Source organism: Rhinatrema bivittatum, chromosome 2 (genome assembly GCF_901001135.1).
Source record: "Rhinatrema bivittatum chromosome 2, aRhiBiv1.1, whole genome shotgun sequence".
Classification (NCBI taxonomy): Eukaryota; Metazoa; Chordata; class Amphibia; order Gymnophiona; family Rhinatrematidae; genus Rhinatrema; species Rhinatrema bivittatum.
Window position 1 is genome coordinate 133,066,298 of NC_042616.1, and position 20,942 is coordinate 133,087,239.

The 20,942-nt window shown below is 45.8% G+C and overlaps 1 protein-coding gene across 1 annotated transcript in view; it reads left to right on the forward strand.

The window, feature by feature from the left end:
• ARMC4 (armadillo repeat containing 4) overlaps nucleotides 1–20,942 on the forward strand; it is an 890,525-nt gene that overhangs the window by 97,145 nt on the left and 772,438 nt on the right. Inside the window, exons 6-7 of the mRNA XM_029588639.1 lie at nucleotides 4,929–5,065; nucleotides 20,786–20,902. Coding sequence (XP_029444499.1) covers nucleotides 4,929–5,065; nucleotides 20,786–20,902 — 254 coding nt within the window. The remainder of the gene's footprint in view (nucleotides 1–4,928; nucleotides 5,066–20,785; nucleotides 20,903–20,942) is intronic.

Genomic DNA, 20,942 nt, shown 5'->3' on the forward strand with positions numbered 1-20,942 from the left:
CCATCGTACATGCCAGGACATCTAATTCCCTTAGTACTCTCAGATATATTCCATCTGGCCCGATCATTTATCTACTTTAAATTTAGTTAGCTCCTCATGAACACACTGTTCCAAAAATCGATTGAGGTTTACCACACTTCCAATATTAGTGATCATTTCATGTGGTCCTGATCCAAGCCATTCCTCAGTGAACACCAAACAGAAATATTTGTTATGAAATTTTACTTTTTCCTCATCAACCTCTATATATTCCTCCCCTTCACCTCTGAATCTCACAATGCTACTATTGTACTTCCTTTTATTACTAATATATCTAAAAAGTCTTATCCCCCCATTTTACTCTATTTGCTATTTTGCTTCAATTTGAATATTTGCATTCCTGACCACTTTCTAATCTCCTCTTAATTTTTCCAAATATTGTCTCCTGTCTTCCTCTCTCTGTAATCTCTTGTATGTTATGAACATTAATCTTTGCTCCCTTAACTTTTCAGCTGCTTCTTTAGAAATCCATAGCTGCCTCTTTTTCTTCTTTCCTTTATTTATTTTACTATACTTCTCCTAGAGTTTCTCATCCATTTAACAACTCCTTGAAGTACTCCCCTTTTTAAAGAAAGTTAGTTTTCCTGACGTTTAGACCTGTCACCGTTGAATGACCCATCATATTTTGTGCAAGAATACTGAACCACACCATCCGGTGATCACTGTATCCTTAATGATTATCCACTAAGCACCAGATCCAGTATTACAAATAATGGACTGTCAGAAGATGGATACCTATAAAAAATGTATTTATTTATTTATAACTTTTCTATACCGAAGTTCAAATAACAGAGTTACTTATCACTACGGTTTACATTTCAACCATAAAATAGACAGTAACAAATAATTGTCTTACAATGAAACAAGGAGGAAATAAACTTGGATAACTTAAGCAAGGGGAAAAAAACAAAGTAACAAACTAGTAAATCTGGATTATTGGGGTAGTGGGCCAACTGGGATAGGGAGGTTGAATGGTGGAGGGGGGGGGGGGGGTGAGGGAAGGAGGTTACTGCAGCTTTATTGGAAGACAAATGCATGAATTGAAAGCCTAGGCGGTGACAAAATATGCTTAGGAAAAAATATACTTAGGAGGAAAAGCTGGGGAAGAGATGGTCCATGGCGATTGTAGTGGGGACACGTAGCTTATGGGAAAGCTTGTCTGAACAGAAGGGTCTTAAGTCTCTTCTTGAAAGTAATCAGGCATTGTACCAGCCTAAGGTCCGGTGGGAGCAAATTCCACTGTTTGGGTCCTGCGGAGGAAAGAGCTCTTTTACTTAAAGAGGTTTTGATTATAGGTGCTTGAAGAGTGCCTCTCTGCGCTAATCTCAGAGGTCGGGCTGAGGTATGAAGTTGCAGGGGGGGTCGAGAGGTCCAGCGGAGATGTTAAAAATGGCTTTTTGGGTGATTGATAAAAGCTTGTAGAGGATCCTAAATTTGACTGGGAGCCAATGAAGCTTCTTTAGGATCGGTGTTATATGGTCCCTTTTGTTTGTCTTTGTGAGAATCCTTGCAGTTGCATTTTGAAGCAACTGGAGGGGCTTAATAGAGTTGTCTGGCAGGCCGTGTAGAAGTGCATTGCAATAATCGATTTTTGAGAAAATGATAGCTTGTAAGACTGACCTGAAATCGTGAAAATGAAGGAGGGGTCTTAATCTTTTTAAAACTTGGAGTTTGAAGTAGCACTCATTTACCGTGTTATTTATGAAACCTGTGAAGCTCAGTTGGTTGTCCATGACTACACCAAGGTTTCTGACCCTGGTAGAGGTGGTTGGGAGCGCTGTAAGGAGAGACCTGTTTAGAGATAAATTACCATCCTGTGTGATTAGGAGGAACTCTCTCTTGTCGGTGTTGAGTATCAAGTTGAGATTTGAAAGGAGGTTATTAATGGAGCAGAGGCAGGAATTCCAACGGCGTAGAGTGTTGTCCAGGGAGTCGGTTACCGGTAAGAGGATTTGGACGTCGTCTGCATACACATAATGTGTTAACTTAAGCTCAGATAGGAGTTTGCAAAGCGGGAGTAGATAGATGTTGAATAATGTAGGTGATAATGAAGAGCCTTGAGGGACTCCGAGGGTGGAACTGAATGGAGCCGATTCTTTGCTGTTGATCTTGACTTTGTAAAACCTGTTTTGGAGGAAGGATTTAAACCAATTTAAGGCTGTGTTTTTGATACCGATCTCAGTTAATCTATCTATGACACATTCGTGGTTAACTGTTTCGAATGCGGCAGTTAAGTCCAGGAGGATGAGCAGGCAGGGCTGTTTTTTTTCAAGGTTCATGAGGATGTTGTCCGACAGTGATAATAGGAGAGATTCCATATTTCGGGATTTGCGGAAACCAAGTTGCGCCGGGGAGAGGATGTTGTTGTTATCCAGGAATTCGGAGAGCTGCTTGTTAACTATTCTTTCGAGGACCTTGGCGATGATTGGAAGATTTGCAATAGGGCGAAAATTTGCTGGGTTGTCTGTGGAGAGGTTGGGTTTTTTTAGTAGAGGTTTCAAGATGGCAAGTTTGAGAGGGTCTGGGACGTGACCCTGGGATAGGGAGGCGTTGATGATCTGAGCGAAAGGCTTGGCGAGGTTTTTGGCAGAAGCTATCAATAGGTTAGCAGGGATCAGGTCAAGTGGGTGGGAGGCTGGTTTTAGTTTCTTTAATAGAATTTCTATTTCTAAGGCTGAAGTGGATTCAAAATCCTCTAGGGTTGCTGTCTGTGGTGATAAGTCAATGAGTAGTTGGGTGGGAATGGGGCTGAGAGGCTGAGAGGTGGAGACTAGATGTGGTTGGGTAGGAGCATTCTTATCTGTGCAGGAGGCGACTAAATTGGCTATCTTGTTCTTGAAATAAGTGGCAAGCTCAGTGGCTTTGTAAGATGCTTTGTCATCTGGAATTTCTGATGTCGGTGGTTTGGTAAGGGATGATACCAGGGAGAAGAGAGCTTTAGGGTCAAAGATGAAATGGTGAATTTTCTGAGAATAGAAGTCTCTTTTTGCTTGCAGAATGATTATTCTGTATTGGTGCATGAGAGATTTAAAGACCAAAAGGTTTGAAGGCGTAGGATTCTTGCGCCAATTCTGTTCCATTTTTCTGAGTTCACGCTTCTTGGTTTTTAATTCTGGAGTGAACCATGGTTTTGTATTGCCTTTGTTGGAGTTAATAAAATCATCAATTTTGTTTAGTTAATTTTTAAATCTAATTTGTTGTGGAACAACTAACGCTTGATAGCTGATAAACAAATAATAGCAAATTAAAAAATGGTTGACTAAGATGATATGATGGGAATAAAAAACTGAATGTCATTGGCATACAGTTTGCAATTTATGCCAAGCCCAGCAATTTCCATAATGGGGTGAGATAGATGTTACACAGGGAAGCAGAAAGACTGATACCTGAGGGACAGGCATTGTGACCAGATACTAGGACAAAGTGCTGGAAGAAATTCTGACCTGCTGTGTGTGACTGGACAAATAAGTCTCAAATCAAGCTAATACCATACTAACAATCCCAGCTTACTAAGACAAGAAATAAGAATATGATGATTCATAGTATCAAAATCGCAGAAATGTCAAGAAGTATAAAAAGATATTTTACTCCAGTATCAAAACCTCATCAAATTGTATTTGTGCTGGACAAGAGCAGGGTTTCTGTGTTAGTGTTTTCGAAAACCATAATGTTGGGAATCGAAAATAAGATGTTCATCTACAAAATCATTAAACTGCTCTCCAGAAGGCTCCCATATTTGAGAAGCAGCAACTGCCTTATTAGCCAGTTGTAGTCAAATTTGCTATAAAAAAGACCAAGAGATCTAAGACCCAATCTTTCATGCCCCAGGGAAAGTATTCCCACACCTTTGACCTTTTTGGGAGAGAGGTTTATCAGGGTGTAATGCTCAGTGTCCACATAGCATTCTATCAACTCTTCATGGGTCAGTACATGCAAAATATACTAACTGTGGTGGAGGGTATGTCAGAGTATCTCCCTCAGGAACTGCATGATGCCCTTGAGTCACTAGTGGACAAGGGAATAGTGTATAGAAAATGCATGGTCCATTCAACCTGCAATGTTTTTGAAATGACATCAAGGGTCTCTGTAGTAGGTATTGGCGCCTACAGATTTATATGGCTGTGGGCATCCAATTTCAATAAGATATCCAGTAAGTTTGGATATCTCTAAAGCATTTGTAAAGTACACAGATACAAAGTAACCACTTTCCCCTGCCAGCCTGAATTTTGAAAGGGAAACTCCATATGGAGTTTTCTTTTTTAAATTAGATTGCAGTACTAGTGCTGATCTTTCTGCTACTTCATACCATGCGGCCATCCTAGAACCTTTTTGAACTTTGTTTTCCCCATTATAGCTGAAAGCTACTGCTTGCTCCAACTTGCAATTATGAGGGCAATTTTTAAATAGGGTTGCAAATTGCCCTTCGTGTATATCCATTTTAGATCAGTAAACATTATTTAGTATGAAGTTTTATACATTATGAATGATTCTAGCTTGCACATCATTATTTTTTGTTTTGGCATGCAAAAATTAGAGAACTGTGTGGGGTCTGCAAATATTTATTTGCTGAAATGGGATCCACGTTCCCTGAAAGGTTGGGAACTCCTGTTCTAAGCTATATAAAGAACTGACATATGCTCAATAGAGCATTCCAAAACTTCTAGACTCTTTGAAATAAACATCACCAGACCGAGTTCTGTTGGATGATGTTGCCCACCTGTAAGGATGTGCAGCCAATTGTACTCAAAGTACACCTGTAACAGGTAAGCCACTTTCACTATATTGTGATTTGTAATGACATTGAAATTGATAACTGTTTTGCATCATACATCATTTAGTTATCTAATAAATGGTAAAATTCTGAAGTCAGAAATGTATGTTGGTTACAGATTATGAATTTTCAAATGGATGTCGTGCCCCACCTTGGAGACAAGTTCATGGAGAAATTTGTTATTTGATGGTTAAACCACATGATAATGATTATTTGTCCATCACTTGCAGTACTGCAGGAGTATTTTTAAATGGGGTAAGTATTAACTATAATTAATTACTGTACTTGAAATATTGTTTAGGATGCATGTTTTCTCTAAACTGTTAGAATGTGTTGATATGGATGTGCCACATGGTCTGGATATGCCTACAGTACCTGAATGTACTCTGTTCTGAAATGTCACATTTACATTTATGAAAATTTATTGATCATTTAACACTAAAAAGGCCTAAGCAATATACAGTAAAAAGTACAAATTCACTGTGAACAATACAGTGACTTGAAATAAAATAGACACATTGGGGCGGATTTTCAGAGCCCTGCTCGCCTAAATCCGCCTAAATCCGGGTGGATTTAGGCGAGCAGGGCCCTGCGCGCCGGTGCACCTATGTTCAATAGGCCTACCGGCGCGCGCAGACCCCGGGACTCGCGTAAGTCTTGGGGTTTGGCGAGGGTGGCGTGTCGGGGTGTGTCGGGGGGGCGGGCCAGGTCGGCGCGGCGTTTTGGGGGCGTGTCGGCAGCGTTTTGGGGGCGGTCCAGGGGCGTGGCCGCGCCCTCCGTACCCGCCCCCAGGTCGCGTCCCGGCGCGCTAGCGGCCCGCTGGCGCACAGGGATTTACGTCTCCCTCTGGGAGGCGTAAATCCCCCGACAAAGGTAAGGGGGGGTTTAGACAGGGCCGGGCGGGTGGGTTAGGTAGGGGAAGGTGAGGGGAGGGCAAAAGAAAGTTCCCTCCGAGGCCGCTCCGATTTCGGAGCGGCCTCGGAGGGAACGGGGGTAGGCTGCGCGGCTCGGCGCGCGCCGGCTATACAGAATCGATAGCCTTGCGCGCGCCGATCCAGGATTTTAGCGGCTACGCGCGTATCTACTAAAATCCTGCGTACTTTTGCTTGCGCCTGATGCGCCAGCAAAAGTACGCCAATTCGTGCGGTTTGAAAATCTACCCCATTCTGAATAGTGGAGTCCCTGATAAGTCATTACTCTTTTAAGTACACATACATGAATCCCTACAACACTTTGGTATTACTAATGCAGATTTTACAATAATCTTTAGCAAGCAATTTTTGGTGGAAATAATTTATTTATTTATTTAAAAATTCTTCTATACCGTCATTAAGTTGGAAAACCATCACAACGGTTTACAGAAAGGCACAATAAAGAAAATTACAAGTGGTATAGATTACAAATTGAACATGTGCCATCATAGTACGGTAACATATTTTAGTAGGATAAACTATGTGTTTAAGTTAAGCCTATATGTTGGTTAATAAACTGTTAAGCGGTTCAAATCTAACATTAATATGCATTTGTAGGTTAAAAATAACAACTGCTTGCTTGGTGCTTCCTTATCTCTCAACTGTTTTTCTCCTTCTCTTTGTCTTTATAAAAAGCTTGTTTAAAGAGCCAGGTTTTCAGGTTGGTTTTGAAAATTTTCAAATTTCTCTGCAGCCTTATTTCGAGTGGCATGGTGTTCCATAGCACAGGGACCAGCCAGTGACAGTGACATGCGATTACATGTAGGCCTGCTTAAATAAAAAAGTTTTTAACAGCCCTCTGAAAGTTTTCAAACAGTCACATAATGAAAAGGAGTTCCACACAACTGGAGCTGCAATAGAAAAAGCACATTCTTGAGTTACATAGAGATGAGCTAATTTCACTGAAGGGATGTTAAATGTAAAACATTGATAAGACAGGCTAAGAGAGAATTTGAAAAGAAGTTGGCCATAGAGGCAAAAACTCACAGTAAAAACTTTTTAAAATCTATCCGAAGCAGAAAGCCTGTGGCTAGTAATTTTGTTCTCCAAGGACAAGCAGGAAGGCTTTCCTCACACATGGATAACATCATCTGATGAAGCCCAGCACGGAAAACTTATGTCAAAGTTTCTAGAGCTTTGACTGAACCTCTCTGAACATGCTCAGCATGCCATTATACCATAAATTCACACAGGATCCCTTCAGTTTCTTCTTTTCCGTGGAGTTTTGGGTCTCGCCGCAAGTTTTTGTGGTTAAAAGTAGCTTCTTCTTTTTCTAAAGTTTGCGATTTTTTGTGTTTCTAGCATTGTGTTCATTGAAGCATCCTTTGGTGTCTTCCCTTATAATCTTAGATAGGTTTTTCACTGGTTTGTGTAAGTTATTTTTCATAACCGCGTGCTCCCTGGGGCAGTGGTGCACTAGGTGGCTGACACTATCGATTTCAATTTAGCATCCCTTTTATTTTGTGACACCATGTTCTCTATGGGATTTAAGAGAAGCCTAAGGGGCGGATTTTAAAAGGAGCGCGAATAGCCTACTTTTGTTTGCACTCCAGGCGCAAACGAAAGTACGCTGGATTTTAGTAGATACGCGCGGAGCCGCGCGTATCTGCTAAAAACCTGGATCGGCGCGCGCAAGGCTATGGATTTTGTATAGCCGGCGCGCGCCGAGCCGTGCAGCCTACCCCCGTTCCCTCCAAGGCCGCTCCGAAATCGGAGCGGCCTCGGAGGGAACTTTCCTTTGCCCTCCCCTCACCTTCCCCTCCCTTCCCCTACCTAACCCACCCGCCCGGCCCTGTCTAAATCCCCGCACGCCAGCGGGCCTCCTGCGCGCCGGGCCGCGACCTGGGGGCGGGTACGGAGGGCGCGGCCACGCCCCCGGACCGCCCTGGGCCATAGCCACGCCCCTGTACCCGCCCCCAAAACGCTGCCAACACGCCCCGAAAACGCCGCGACGACCGGGACCGCCCCCGACACGCCCCCGACACGCCCCCCTCGGAGAACCCCGGGACTTACGCGAGTCCCGGGGCTCTGCGCGCGCCGGTAGGCCTATGTAAAATAGGCTTACCGGCGCGCAGGGCCCTGCTCGCGTAAATCCGCCCGGTTTTGGGCGGATTTACGCGAGCAGGGCTCTGAAAATCCGCCCCTAAGTGTACAAGGACCAGGCTATCACAGTTCCCCATGATAGATGTGTCTTCTGCCTAATGGCATTGCAGCAGATGCACCCAGATGATTCCAAAAGGACGTCTGGCCTGACTCAAGAAGATGGAGAGAATCTTCGGATTGGACAAGTCTGAGCCATCGACATCGGCATTGAGGGCATTGACATTGAAGGACATCTAAGCCGTATCGATGGCCATTGAGCCCTTGACATTGGCAGAGCCATTGGTTCTGGTAGCACCGAAGGCTGAGAGGGTGGCCAGAGACAGGCATTTGTTTAGCTCTTCTAGGTCGAAGATGTCAGGTTCATCCTCATTGGCCTCAGCACTAGGGAGAGACCAAGCTGGGCATAGAGGGAAGCCAAACAAGCATCAGCATCAGTCCTCGTCAATGCATTGTGCTAGGCATGGAAATGCACCAACAAATGTTGTGATGCCCTGGCAGTGACCCCCCTGGGGGAGGCCAGCCAATCCTCCAAAATACCCAGGCATTCGTCACGGCTCATCAGTTCAGATGTCTGCCATATCAGTTCCGAAGCGGATGTAGCCACAACTCCTGGCTCCTGTTAGGAGCTGCTATCTGTTGGGAGTATCAATCAGATAGGACTTAGCAATCTGATGTTATTTAGGAGAGTTGTGGGTGGATCCCTGGACCGGTGGCAGATGACCACGTCCCGGGGGGGAAGATCCCGAGAGGGACCACCGGTCAGGCTCAGAGTTAGGAGACAGACACACACTAGTTCTTTTATTAGACAGTATACTGAACCACCAGAGTTGACAATAGTGAGCTGGAATGCCCGGCTGGGCTGTAGTCCCTCAGATACTGGAACAGCGATCCCAGGTGGCTGAGCTGTAGAGAAACTGAAATGTAGTGAGTAGGCAGGGTATGCAGAGTTCATATACCGAACCTGATGGTAACACTCACACAATGTCTCATAGAAGCCCAGGAGCTGGAATGTATAGGCCCTCAAGAAGCGAGTACCTGGTTCCAGGGAAAACTCTGAGAAAGTGATGGTAACTCACTGATGTAGTTGGCAGTGATGACTTCCAGGCAGAAGAGAATACGGAGCAAGTCTGGGAACGAGGACCCTCGAGGAGCGAGTACCGGTTCCAGACTGTTGTCTGAAAAACAAAGGAGAGAGCGAGGCCCCCGAGGAGTGGATGCCCCTGGTATGTCTGAGGAGGCAGAGTAGCTTAGGTAGAGTAACCCTTGCTAACTCAATCTGTTAGCAAATTCTAAGACCTTATATATCCGTCGCGGGTGATGTCATCTCAGGGGGACGCCCCTGAGGTTCACGCCATCGCCGGTACTTCAGTCAGGGCCTCGCCGCGCGCCCCTAGGCCTCCAGGAAACATGGCAGGTTGCAGCGTCTAGCCGTTTCGGGGACGCCGGAGGACTACGACAGAAGGACGCCACGGCAGCCAATCTTCCCGCGGGCGAAGAGGGAGGTGCCAAAGAGGTAAGGAGGGCGGAGAGAGGGCGTCGGGAACCGACGGACACAACAGTACCCTCCTTCAAAGGTCAATTTCCTCTTTGGATACCAGGCCTAGGTTTTGAAGGATGTGCAAGGTGGAACTGACGAAGCATCTCTTTGTCCAGGATATTGGTCTGAGGCTCCCAAGAGTTTTCTTTGGGGCCGAAGTCTTCCCATTTTAGAAGGTATTCCAAAGTCTTGCCTCTTTTACTAACGTCCAAGACTTCTTCGACTTTGTATTCTAAGTCGTCTTCTGCATTGATGACAGGTAGATCTTGAGTCTTGGAAGAAAATTCGCTGAGTATGAGTGGTTTCAACAGTGAAACTTGGAACGCGTTATGAATGTGGAGACCAGGTGGTAGCTTCAGACGATAGGTGACATTGCCAATACGTTGAAGAACTGGGAATGGTCTCGCGTAGCAAGGAGCAAACCGAGAGAAGGGTAGTTTGAGTCTGAGGTGCTTGGTTGACATCCAGACCTTGTCTCCTGGCTTGAAGACTGGAGCTGGTGCATGGTGCGCATCATAGTACTTCTTAGCACGGTCACTCACTTTGATTAGCATGTCCTTTGTCTGAACCCACAGTTTATGGATATCATCAGTAGTGGATTGAGCTGCTGAGGACGTCACTGAGAGCTTCAGTGGAAGTGGCGGTGTTGGAGGACGTCCAAAAACCACTTCAAATGGTGACTTTCCAGTAGATGTTGCTGGATGAGAGTTGATGCCGAATTCAGCCCATGGAAGCAATTTGGCCCTGTTATTTTGTTGGGACGTGACATAGGTTCATATAAACTGCTTCATTGTACGATTCATCCGTTCCGTCTGGCCATTCGACTGCGGATGGTAGGCTGAGGTGTAGTCTAGAGTGATGTCAAACAACTTGCACAAAGCCTTCCATAATAGTGCCGTGAATTGGGACCCACGGTCAGATACGATGTGTGAAGGTAGGCCGTGGAGGCGGAATATGTGCGTTATGAAGAGCTTTGCAAGCTCCAAGGCTGAGGGTATGCCAGGGAGCGCCAAGAAGTGTGCCATCTTGCTAAAGCGATCCACAGTCACCCAGATGGTGTTCATTCTTCTGGAAGTAGGTAAATTACCACAAAGTCAGTAGCAAGGTCGACCAGGGTCGATCCGGAACTGGCAAAGGTTGCATTACCCCACGGTTGTCCAGAGGTTTGTTCTTGGTGCAGTTGGTGCAGGATGCCACATAGGAATAGGTATCCTTTTTGATGGTAGGCCACCAATACAGCTCCTGTATCCTGAGCAGGGTTCGACGTTGTCCAGGATGGCCAGCCAGCTTGGAATCATGCGCCCAGAAGAGCACTTTCTTCCTGAGGTTCTTTGGAACGATAGTCTTTCGAATGGGCATAGACTGAGTGGATGTCAAGAAGATTTTCTTCGGGTCAATTATGTGCTATGGCTCATCAGGCACATCCTATGAATGAAAGGAGCATGACAGTGCGTCTGCTCTGGTGTTTTGATCTCCAGGGTGGAACTTGAGCACAAATCGAAATGGTTGAAGAATAAAGACCATCTGGCCTGTCTGTAATTCAGCCGTTGTGCGTGGCAGAGATACTCAAGGTTCTTATGATCCGTGAAGACGGTTATTTGATGTTGAGTGCCTTTGAGCCAAGGCCGCCATTCCTCGAATGCAAGCTTTATTGCCAGGAGCTCTTTGTCACCAATCCCGTAGTTCTCAGCTGGAGAGAATCTTCGTGAGAAGAATGAACAGGGACGTAAGGCTTTCGACTCTCCAGCTTGGCTTAACACAGCCCCTACCCCACATCCGAAGCGTCGACTTCTACTATGAAGGGCTTTTTGGGGTCTGGATGCTGTAAGCATGGTTCTGTGGAGAAGGCAGTCTTCAATTTCTTGAATGCGGAAATGGCCTCAGCTGACCATTTTGAAGCGTAGGCACCCTTGCGAGTCATTGCAGTCAAGGGTACAGTTAATGAAGAGTAGTTCTTTATGAAGCTTCGATAATAGTTGGTGAACCCCAGGAATCTTCTTAAAGCCTTCAGGCTGGTAGGTTGAGCTCAATTCTTGATACTTTCAAGTTTGTGAGGGTCCATTTGGAAGCCTTCCTTAGACACAATGTAGCATAGAAAAGGCACTGAGTCTTTGTGAAATTCACACTTAGAGAGTTTGGCGTACAGCCGGTGTTCATGAAAACAGTGGAGTACTTGCTTGATGTCTGGAATGTGGGTGTCCAAATCGTGGGAGAAGATTAGTATGTTGTCCAGGTATACCACAACGTTCTTGTACAGCAGATCCCGCAAGATGTCATTCATCATATTTTGGAAAATGGCGGGTGCATTGCACAACCCAAACAGCATTACAAGATACTCGAAGTGGCCATCTCGCGTATTGAAGGCCGTCTTCCATTCATTGCCGCTCCGAATGCGAATGAGGTTGTAGGCCCCCTTCAGGTCAGGCTTTGAAAATATCTTGGCCCCTTGCAGCCTGTCAAACAGCTCCGAGATTAACGGCAAAGGGTAACGGTCTTTGATCGGTAATGGACGTAGGGTACCTTTCTTCTTCCCCACAAAGAAAAAGCCTGCACTGGCCGGCGACTTTGATGGTCGGATAAAGCCCTTCTGGAGATTTTCTTCAATGTATTCCGACATAGCTTTATTCTCTTTAGCTGAGAGGGGTACACACGTCCTTTCGGTGGCTCAGCATTGGGCTTCAGCCTTATGGCACAGTCATAGGGCCTATGTGGAGGAAGAATATCAGCTGCTTCTTTGGAGAATACATCCCCGAAGGATGCGTATTGGGGCGGCAGTCCTGGCATCGCTGGAGTCGTAAGCATGCATACAATAGGAGAGATCTCCTTAAGGCACTTCCCATGACATTCTGGGACCCAGCGGGAGAGATCCAGGGATGTCCAGTCAAATTGGATTTGGTGCACTTGCAGCCATGGTAACCCCAGGACGATAGGGTGCATAGCCCTCTCCAGTACAAAGAAGGAAATTGATTCCGTATGGAGCACCCCGGTGCGAAGAGTAACTGGTACGGTTTCGCAAGCCACGTTGCCTGGTAAGGGCTCCCCATGAATGGAGGATAACAGTAGTGGATCTTTTACTTGATGAGGGGAATCTTCAAGTCTTCCACTAGATGTCTGAGAATGAAGTTGCCTCCTGCCCTTGAGTCCACCAGGGCAGGTGTCTGAACCGTGATCGATCCGTAGGTCAAAGAGACTGGGAGAGAGAGCGGAGGAGATGTCGCGGTATGTCCTAAGAACAGTCCTCCTGCAGGACTTAGGCCCATCCGTTTTCCGGATGAATGGAGCAGGTGGAGACATTATGGCCGGGCTGACCACAGTACATGCAAAGGCCGCGCTTCTTCCGAAATCTTCTCTATTTGGAGGTCAAGTGACCATGATCAAGTTGCATAGATTCATCTGTATCAGAAGCAGGGATTACTGGAACCATCCGAGGTGTAGAGACAGCACTGGCCTGTTTCAAATCGGGTTAGACCCTCGGCCGGAGTTCCTTCACCTTGTCCCAGAGCAGGTGATCAATCCGAGTAGCCAAGGCTATTAATTCGTCCAGCGAGTCAGGTGTTTGGCAAGCAGCCAGCTGGTCCTTTAAACGGGTATTCAGGCCTCTGCAAAAGAGTGTCTTGAGACATTTGGAGTTCCAGCAAAGTTCTGCCTTAAGAGTTTTGAACTCGATGGCAAATTCAGCCAATGATCTGCTGCCTTGCTTCAATTCCACCAAAACAGAACCAGCTACAGCAGTTCAAGCAGGGTCATCGAAAACGGATTTAAATAAGTCCATAAATCCTTCTATGTCCTTGCGTTCCCACAAGGTAGATGCCCAAGACAAGGCCCTACCATCCAGGTATGAAAGGATGTAGGTAGTCTTGGAGAGAGCTGTAGGAAATAGAGATGGCTGTAAGGCAAAGTGCATGCAGCACTGGTTCAAAAAGCCCCGGGTCTTCTGGATTTCTCCGGAAAAGCGGATTGGAGCCGCCAATGGTACAGCAGTCTTCAAAATTATCTCCAGTGACTGACCTTCTTGGTTGGAGGCTGTGCCTTGAGCCTTCTGTGTGTGTAGCTGATGAAATGCTGCAGTAAGTTTCTCCAAGGCGTCTCGCTGCTCCACAATGCGCTGGGCCAGGCCCGGTATGGCCTGCAAGGCATTAAGTTGTGCCGGATCCATGGAGTTAGCAATCTGTTAGGAGCTGCTATCTGTTGGGAGTATCAATCAGATAGGAGTTAGCAATCTGATGTTATTTAGGAGAGTTGTGGGTGGATCCTTGGACCGGTGGCAGCTGTCCACGCCCCCAGGGGGAAGATCCCGAGAGGGACCACTGGTCAGGCTCAGAGTTAGGAGACAGACACTCACTAGTTCTTTTATTAGACAGTATACTGAACCACCAGAGGTGGCAGTAGTGAGCTGAAATGCCCTGCTGGGCTGTAGTCCCTCAGATACTTGAACTGCGATCCCTGGTGGCTGAGCTGTAGAGAAACTAAAATGTAGTGAGTAGGCAGGGTATGCAGAAGCCCAGGAGCTGGAATGTATAGGCCCTCGAGGAGCGAGTACCTGGTTCCAGGGAAAGCTCTGAGAGAGCGATGGTAACTCACTGATGTGTTGGCAGTGATGACTTCCAGGCAAAAGAGAATAAAGAGCAAGTCTGGGAACAAGGGCCCTCGAGGAGCAAGTACCGGTTCCAGACTGTCACCTGAAAAACAAAGGAGAGAGCGAGGCCCCCGAGGAGCGGGTATCCCTGGTAAGTCCGAGGAGGCAGAGTAGCTTAGGTAGAGTAACCCTTGCTAACTCAATCTGTTAGCAAATTCTAAGACCTTATATATCCGTCGCGGGTGACGTCATCTCGGGATGCCCCTGAGGTTCGCGCCATTGCCGGTACTACAGTCGGGGCCGCGCCGCGCGCCCCAAGGCCTCCAGGAAACATGGCGGGTTGCAGCGTCTAGCCGGTCCAGGGATGCTGGAGGACTACGGCAGAAGGAAGCCACGGCAGCCAATCTTCTCGCGGGCAAAGAGGGAGGCGCCAAAGAGGTAAGGAGGGTGGAGAGAGGGCGTCGGGAACCGACAGACACAACAGCTCCCACTCGGTCTTGGCAACAGTAATGTTCAAGGAGGAGCTTCAGAAGCATGTACAGGTGGCCATGGAGTGGGCAGTGCAGAGTCTTGGTATTGGGGCACCGACAGCACTGGTGCCAGCACTGACCTAACTTGAGCCCCTGCTTGAATCTCTATGCCTCCCGTCCAGCAGATGGAGTCAGAGAGAAACTGAAAAGGCACCACTGATATACCCTGGTGCGCCCCCTGCGATCCTTCAGTATAATCCATAACAAAGCAGTATGAAAATTAGAAAACTATGGCAAACTCTGTGACTAGATCAAGATAAAGATGAAAAGTATGAACATGTGGAAAACGAGGAAACCATGCAGTCAACCATACAAAAAAGAACAAGTACCCGTAAAAACGGAACCCGAAAAAAGAACAACAGTTGCGGGACTTTATACTCTTCACTGATATGGGCGGGCGTCTGGACTGATCCTTGGTACTACAGGAATGAAAATTATCAGGTAAGTCCTAATTTTCCTTTCCCTGTACGTACCAGGATCAGTCCAGACTGCTGGGTTATGCCTCCCGTCCAGCAGATGGACTCTACATGCACTCATCAGCGTGCTGCCGACACAGCCTGTGCCGGTGGATGGGGCGGCATCGATGCCCAATGGGGCATCAACATCAACACCAACCGATCTGGTGGTAATCCCTGATTTCTCAGATGGGGAAGCTCTCCCAGGTGAACATGGCAAGTTCCATTTGTTCCCATACCAATGGCTGAGGCCAAGTGCCACAGGGCCCATTGCCTGTCAAAGAAGTGATGACAATGCCGCTATGACCCCTGGGGACATAATGATTTAAATGCTTCTAACACTGATGCATCAGTCTCCCCTCAGACCTCTCTCCTCCAGCTATTTGAGGGTAGTCTCCACTGGAGGAACTCTCCTTTGCAGGGTTTGTTAGGTTGATGGTGGAAGCCATCCTCTTTCAGTTACAGTCTGAGGAGGATACTCAGCACAAGATACTGGACATCCTCCAGTATGTGGAACCTCCTATGAAAATCATGGCAGTTCCAGTAAACGAGATCCTTGTGGAGCTGCTGATGAGGATGTGGGAATACCCTTCTCAGTGCCTCCTGTTAACAGGAAGGCAGACGCGGTTTATCTCGTTCAAAAGGCTCTCTGATTTGGCAAACATTGTCAAATCTTCTCTCAAGAAGGCCAAGCGCCTTCGGATCTATTCCTCACCGTCCCGGGGAAGGATCAGTGTGCTATGGATGCTCTTGGGAGGAAGGACTTTCAAGGAGCTATATTTTGTCCACATAGCGGCCTACCAGCTCTATATGAGTCAGCATATGCAGGACATTCTGCATATGCAGGACAGCAGCAGGATATGCTCCAGTTGCTGGTGAACAAGGGTCTGGATTGCGGGAAACCCGGGGTCTGGTTGACCATTGATGTTTTTGAAACTGTATCAAGAGACTCTGCAACAGGGATTGATGCTTGTAGACTTGCCTGGCTGCAGGCCTCAGACCTCTGATTGGAGATGCAGGAACAACATACAGACATGCTGTGCACAGGAGAGAATTTCTTCGAAGATAAGGTGAAGGATGCAGTGGCCCATATTCTGGACCACCATGCGACACTCAATCTCTGCTGGCACCGAGGACCCGCCCTCCTCATCCAGGAGGCCTTCAAGGTCAGGTGGATGGAAGTCTTTCTTTCACCTGAGGAAACACTACCCTTCTCCCCCTCAACCCTGTCAGCAATGGCAGGCCCCTCTTAATCACTCCAGGCAGCCAAGGGCCCCAAAAACTAATGGTGTCACAGTCAACTCGTGGGATGAGGATTTGACGGGATCGGGGGGAGCATCGCCAAGTCTGCAATACCCATGGCAAGGGATCTTCTGGTCAGGAGCAGGCTGTGGTTCTAAGCAAACTGGTGACCAGGTGTAACCTTGGACCAGTGGGTCCTTGCCATCGTGCACAATGTGTACAAATTAAATCTATGGAGTGCTCCGCCAAATTGCCCGCCCAAGTCCTTTCTGGGGACTAGTAGCTCACCAGGAGGTAATTGTAGAGGAGTTCTCCTTCCTCTCAACAGCCAGAGCCATCATACCCGTTCCACCAGGGGAAGGAGGGTGGTGATTTTATTCCAGGTATTTCCTGATACCAAAGAAAACAGGGGACTCCATCCTATCCTAGACCAAGGGCCTTGAACAAATTTCTGAAAAAAGAAAAGTTCAAGATGGTTTCCCAGGGCACCATAATTATTTTCTTGCAAAAAGGGAACTAGCTATGCTCTCTTGATATAGACTGATAACCAAGTTGCAAAGTCGTATGTCAACAGCTAGGGAGGCAGGGGCTCATTTCTCCTATGTCAGGAAGTGGTTCAGATCTGGTCATGTTCTCATTCCCATGAGATGGTACTCAGGGCCATGTATCTGGCCGGTGTGAAGAATGTATTAGCAGACAGGCTGAGTCACACCTTTAGGCCCCACGAGTGGACTCAGAAACAGGGTGTGGTGAATATGATTTTCCACCTCTGGAGATCCCAGACAGGGATCTGTTCACTTCATCTTGGAACATGAAGTTTAGAACATAACATAGAAACTTAAGACATGCCATACTGGGTCAGACCAAAGGTCCTTCAAGCCCAGTATCCTGTTTCCAACAGTGGCTAAGCCAGGTCACAAGTACCTGGCAGGATCCCAAAGGGGTAGATAGATTCCAAGTGGCTTATCCCAAGAATAAGCAGTGGATTTCTGCAAATCTACCTTAATAATGGTTAATGGACATTTCCTTCAGGAACTTGTCAAAACCTTTTTTAAATGCAGCTGCACTGATATCTTTCACCAAATCCTCCAGCAACAAATTCCAGAGTTTAATTATGTATTGAGTAAAACAATATTTTATCTTATTAGTTATAAACGTATTACCCAATAACTTCCTCAGTTCTGCTCCCTGTACAGGTCTCACAGCAGACCAACCTCAGATGCCTTCGCACTGCATTGGAATGAGGATCTTCTGGACGCATATCCTCCAGCTCCATTGGTAGCAAAGACTTTGAAGCTTTGCGAGGATAGGAGGACTATGATTCTCATAGCCTCCTCATTGGCTGAGATAGGTCTGGTTTCCTCTACTATGGGGGATGTCCATCCGGAATCCGATGAATCTGGGGACTTCCCCATATCTCATCACATGGGATCAGGGCAGGTTTTGACATCCCAACTTTCAGGCCCTGACGCTCACAGTCTTGATGTTGAGAGGATGACTTTCCAACCCTTTGATCTCTCAAAGGATGTATCTTGTGTCCTGGTGGCTTCCAGAAAGCCTTTCACCAGAAAATCAAATGGATTGAAGTGGAGGAGGATCTCTGTATGGTGTGAGCAAAAGGCCTTAGATCCTTTCTCCTGCCCAACATACAAACTGCTTGACTACCTTCTACACCGCTCAGAAGCTGGTCTTAAAACCAACTCCAAGAAAGTTCACCTGAGACTGATTGGCATGTATCATCACAGTGTAGTGGGTAAGCCCATCTCTGTGCAGCCTATAGTTGTACAGTTCATGCAAGGTCTGCTTCAGTTGATGCATCCCCTAAGCCTCCTGCTGCATTCTGGGATTTCATTGTGGTGCTGGTCCAACTGATGAAAGCTCCTTTCGAGCCACTGCATTCCTTGACCTGAAATACCTGACCTGGAAGGCCACTTCAACACGCAGGGTCAGCAAGCTCCAGGCTTTTGTGACTTATCTTCTTTATATTAAGTTTTGTCAAGACACAGTGGTCTTGTGTACGCATCCTAATCTTGTGCCTAACGTGGTGTCAAGTTTCCATCTTAACCAGTCCATAGTCTTGCCAGGATTCTTTCCCAGGCCCCATTTGCACCAAGGTGAACAAGCGCTGCACATTTTGGACTCAAAAGAGCCTTAGACTTTTATCTGGAGCAGAAAGAAGTCCATAGGCAGTTCTCTCAGCTTTTTGTTTCTTTTGACCAGAACAGGCTGGGTATCACCATTGCCAAGTAGACACTATCCAACTTTTTGTTTCTTTTGATAGGAATAAGTTGGGTATCCCCATTGCCAAACAGCTGCATTCTAGTTCGCTGCAGACTGCATCTCCTTCTGTTATGCCCAGGTAGGATTGAATCTTGCAGGTTATGTCAAGGCTCACTCTGTTCGAGCCATGGCAGTGTCAGTGGTCCACTTGCGAGCAGGTCCTATAGAGGAGGTCTGCAGAGCTGCAAAATGGAGTTCTGTCCACACATTATCTGGACAGGGATGGCCGACATGATAGCAAGATTGGTCTATCTGTCTTTCAGAACTTGTTTGAAGTTTAGAACCCAACTCTGTTCCCACCTTGCGTCCATTGATTTTGTTCAGGCTGCCCCCTTGTTACCAACAATGCTAGTTATTGTTGTGTCCATTGGCACTTGCTTTAGTATTTTGTTGATATTTTTTTATTTTGGGGGGGCAACATGTAACTAGGGATTCACCCATGTGTGAGGACTGCCATCCTGCTTGTCCATGGAGAAGGCAGAGTTTCTTAGCTGTAACAGGTGTTCTTCCTGAACAGCAGGATGCCAATACTCATGAAACTCGCCCACCTCCCCATGGAGTTGGGTTTCACTTCATGGGTTATTCCTGAATTCTATCTTATGAGACTGAAGGAACCCTATAGGGATGCATGGTATAATGGAATGCTGAACATGCTCAGAGAGGCTCAGTCAAAGTTCTAGAAACTTTAACATAAGTTTTCCATGTCGGACTCCATCGGATAATGTGACCCATGTGTGAAGATTGGCATCCTGCTGTCCTCAGAGAACACCTGTTACAGGTAAGTAACTCAGCTTTCTTTAAAATAGTTTTTACTATTTTGCCTGGTATCACCGTCAGGCTCACTGGTCTGTAGTTTCCAGGATCACCCAAGAGTCCTTTTTAAAAATGAGATTCAAAAATTACATAATTCAGGCAAAAATAATCCTTCATTAGACAGAGCTCAATAGATTTATGAAATTGTTAAATTCAATAACATATGAAAGAGCCTGTAAGTTTTCACAGCCCTCCACCTTTTTAATAGATTAATCCTTCAGAACTAGCCTCTCATGAAAAACAATCCCAACATCTGTCCCCCAGACTCACAAGCCTCCTTTATTGAATAATAAAACGTCCCACCCCCCACCTCCCCCCACCGTCCCATCCCCCACCTCCCACCCCCCACCTACCCCCCACCCCACCCCCACTCATCCTAACCCAATCAACCTGACACCCAAACTATTCGTTAACAAGTCATAATGTATATAGGTTATATGCTATAAGTTTATTTTTCCATATATTTGTTTCAACTGTTACCATGTTTTATTTTAACTGTTTTAATTGTTATCATGTTACAATGTAAAATAGGGCAGAACCCGCCCTATTCTCTCTGTTACCTGGAAACCGATGTGATATCTCGATCGAATGTCGGTATATAAAAGAAATAAATATAAATATATAAATATAAAGTGAAAACCAGGAAGACAAAGTTGAGACCATAGAAATTCTGCTCCTTCCTGAATCCAGGTTTCTGTAACAAAAAGGCTGTTATGTGTATTATCCTCACATACGTAATTCTAATTGACCTAGTGTTAGAGAATAAGTCACTGTCATCCTCACCTTCCTGTCAGACACATCATTTCCTAATAGCTTTACAATCGATATTAATCAATACACAATCTCTGAGTTTCTTTATTCTTAATGATATGTTCTATCCTAAACCAAACATTCTCTCTCTGATGCCTTCATACTGAAGTGGAGTTAAAATTACACTCAGAATTACTGTGAACATCAATCAGGAACATAAATATAGGTTTGAGCCAATTTAATAGAAATCCAAAATATTGAGAGATTTCCATTTTCACAGCTAGAACTAGGGGTCATGATATGAAACTCCAGGAGATGTAGACTCAGGAACAACATTAGGAAATATGTTTTCTCAGAAGGGATGGTGGGTGCCTAGAAAGCTCTACCAGAGAAAGTGGTAAAGACAAAAATGGTGATGGAATTCAAAAGAATGTGGGATAAACACAGAGGATCCCTAGTGGCAAGAGGATGGAAATAAAGTGCTGGGGTAATCTTTGATAATTTTTTATGTATGAAGGTAACCTGCTTGGAGTGTCAGTTTCAGCCCTGATCAAGAATATGAAGGGGTAACTTGCAAAGAGCAGTATTAAAACCTTGAACATTGCTGGGTAGACTGGATGGACCATTTTGGTCTTCATCTGCTGTCATTTACTATGTTACTATCAACCACACTTTTAAAATTTTACAAATAAATATGAGTAATATCATTTTTCTCAAGGGTATGGATAAAGAGACTGAGGAATTTGACTATGAGAAGAAGAGTGAAATATTCAAAGACCTTATGACACTCTTAAGGGAAAATTCACCAGCATTTGCAGAAAATATTGCACAACAGGTATGTTTTTCTTTCAAAGATATATAATTTAATTTGTTAT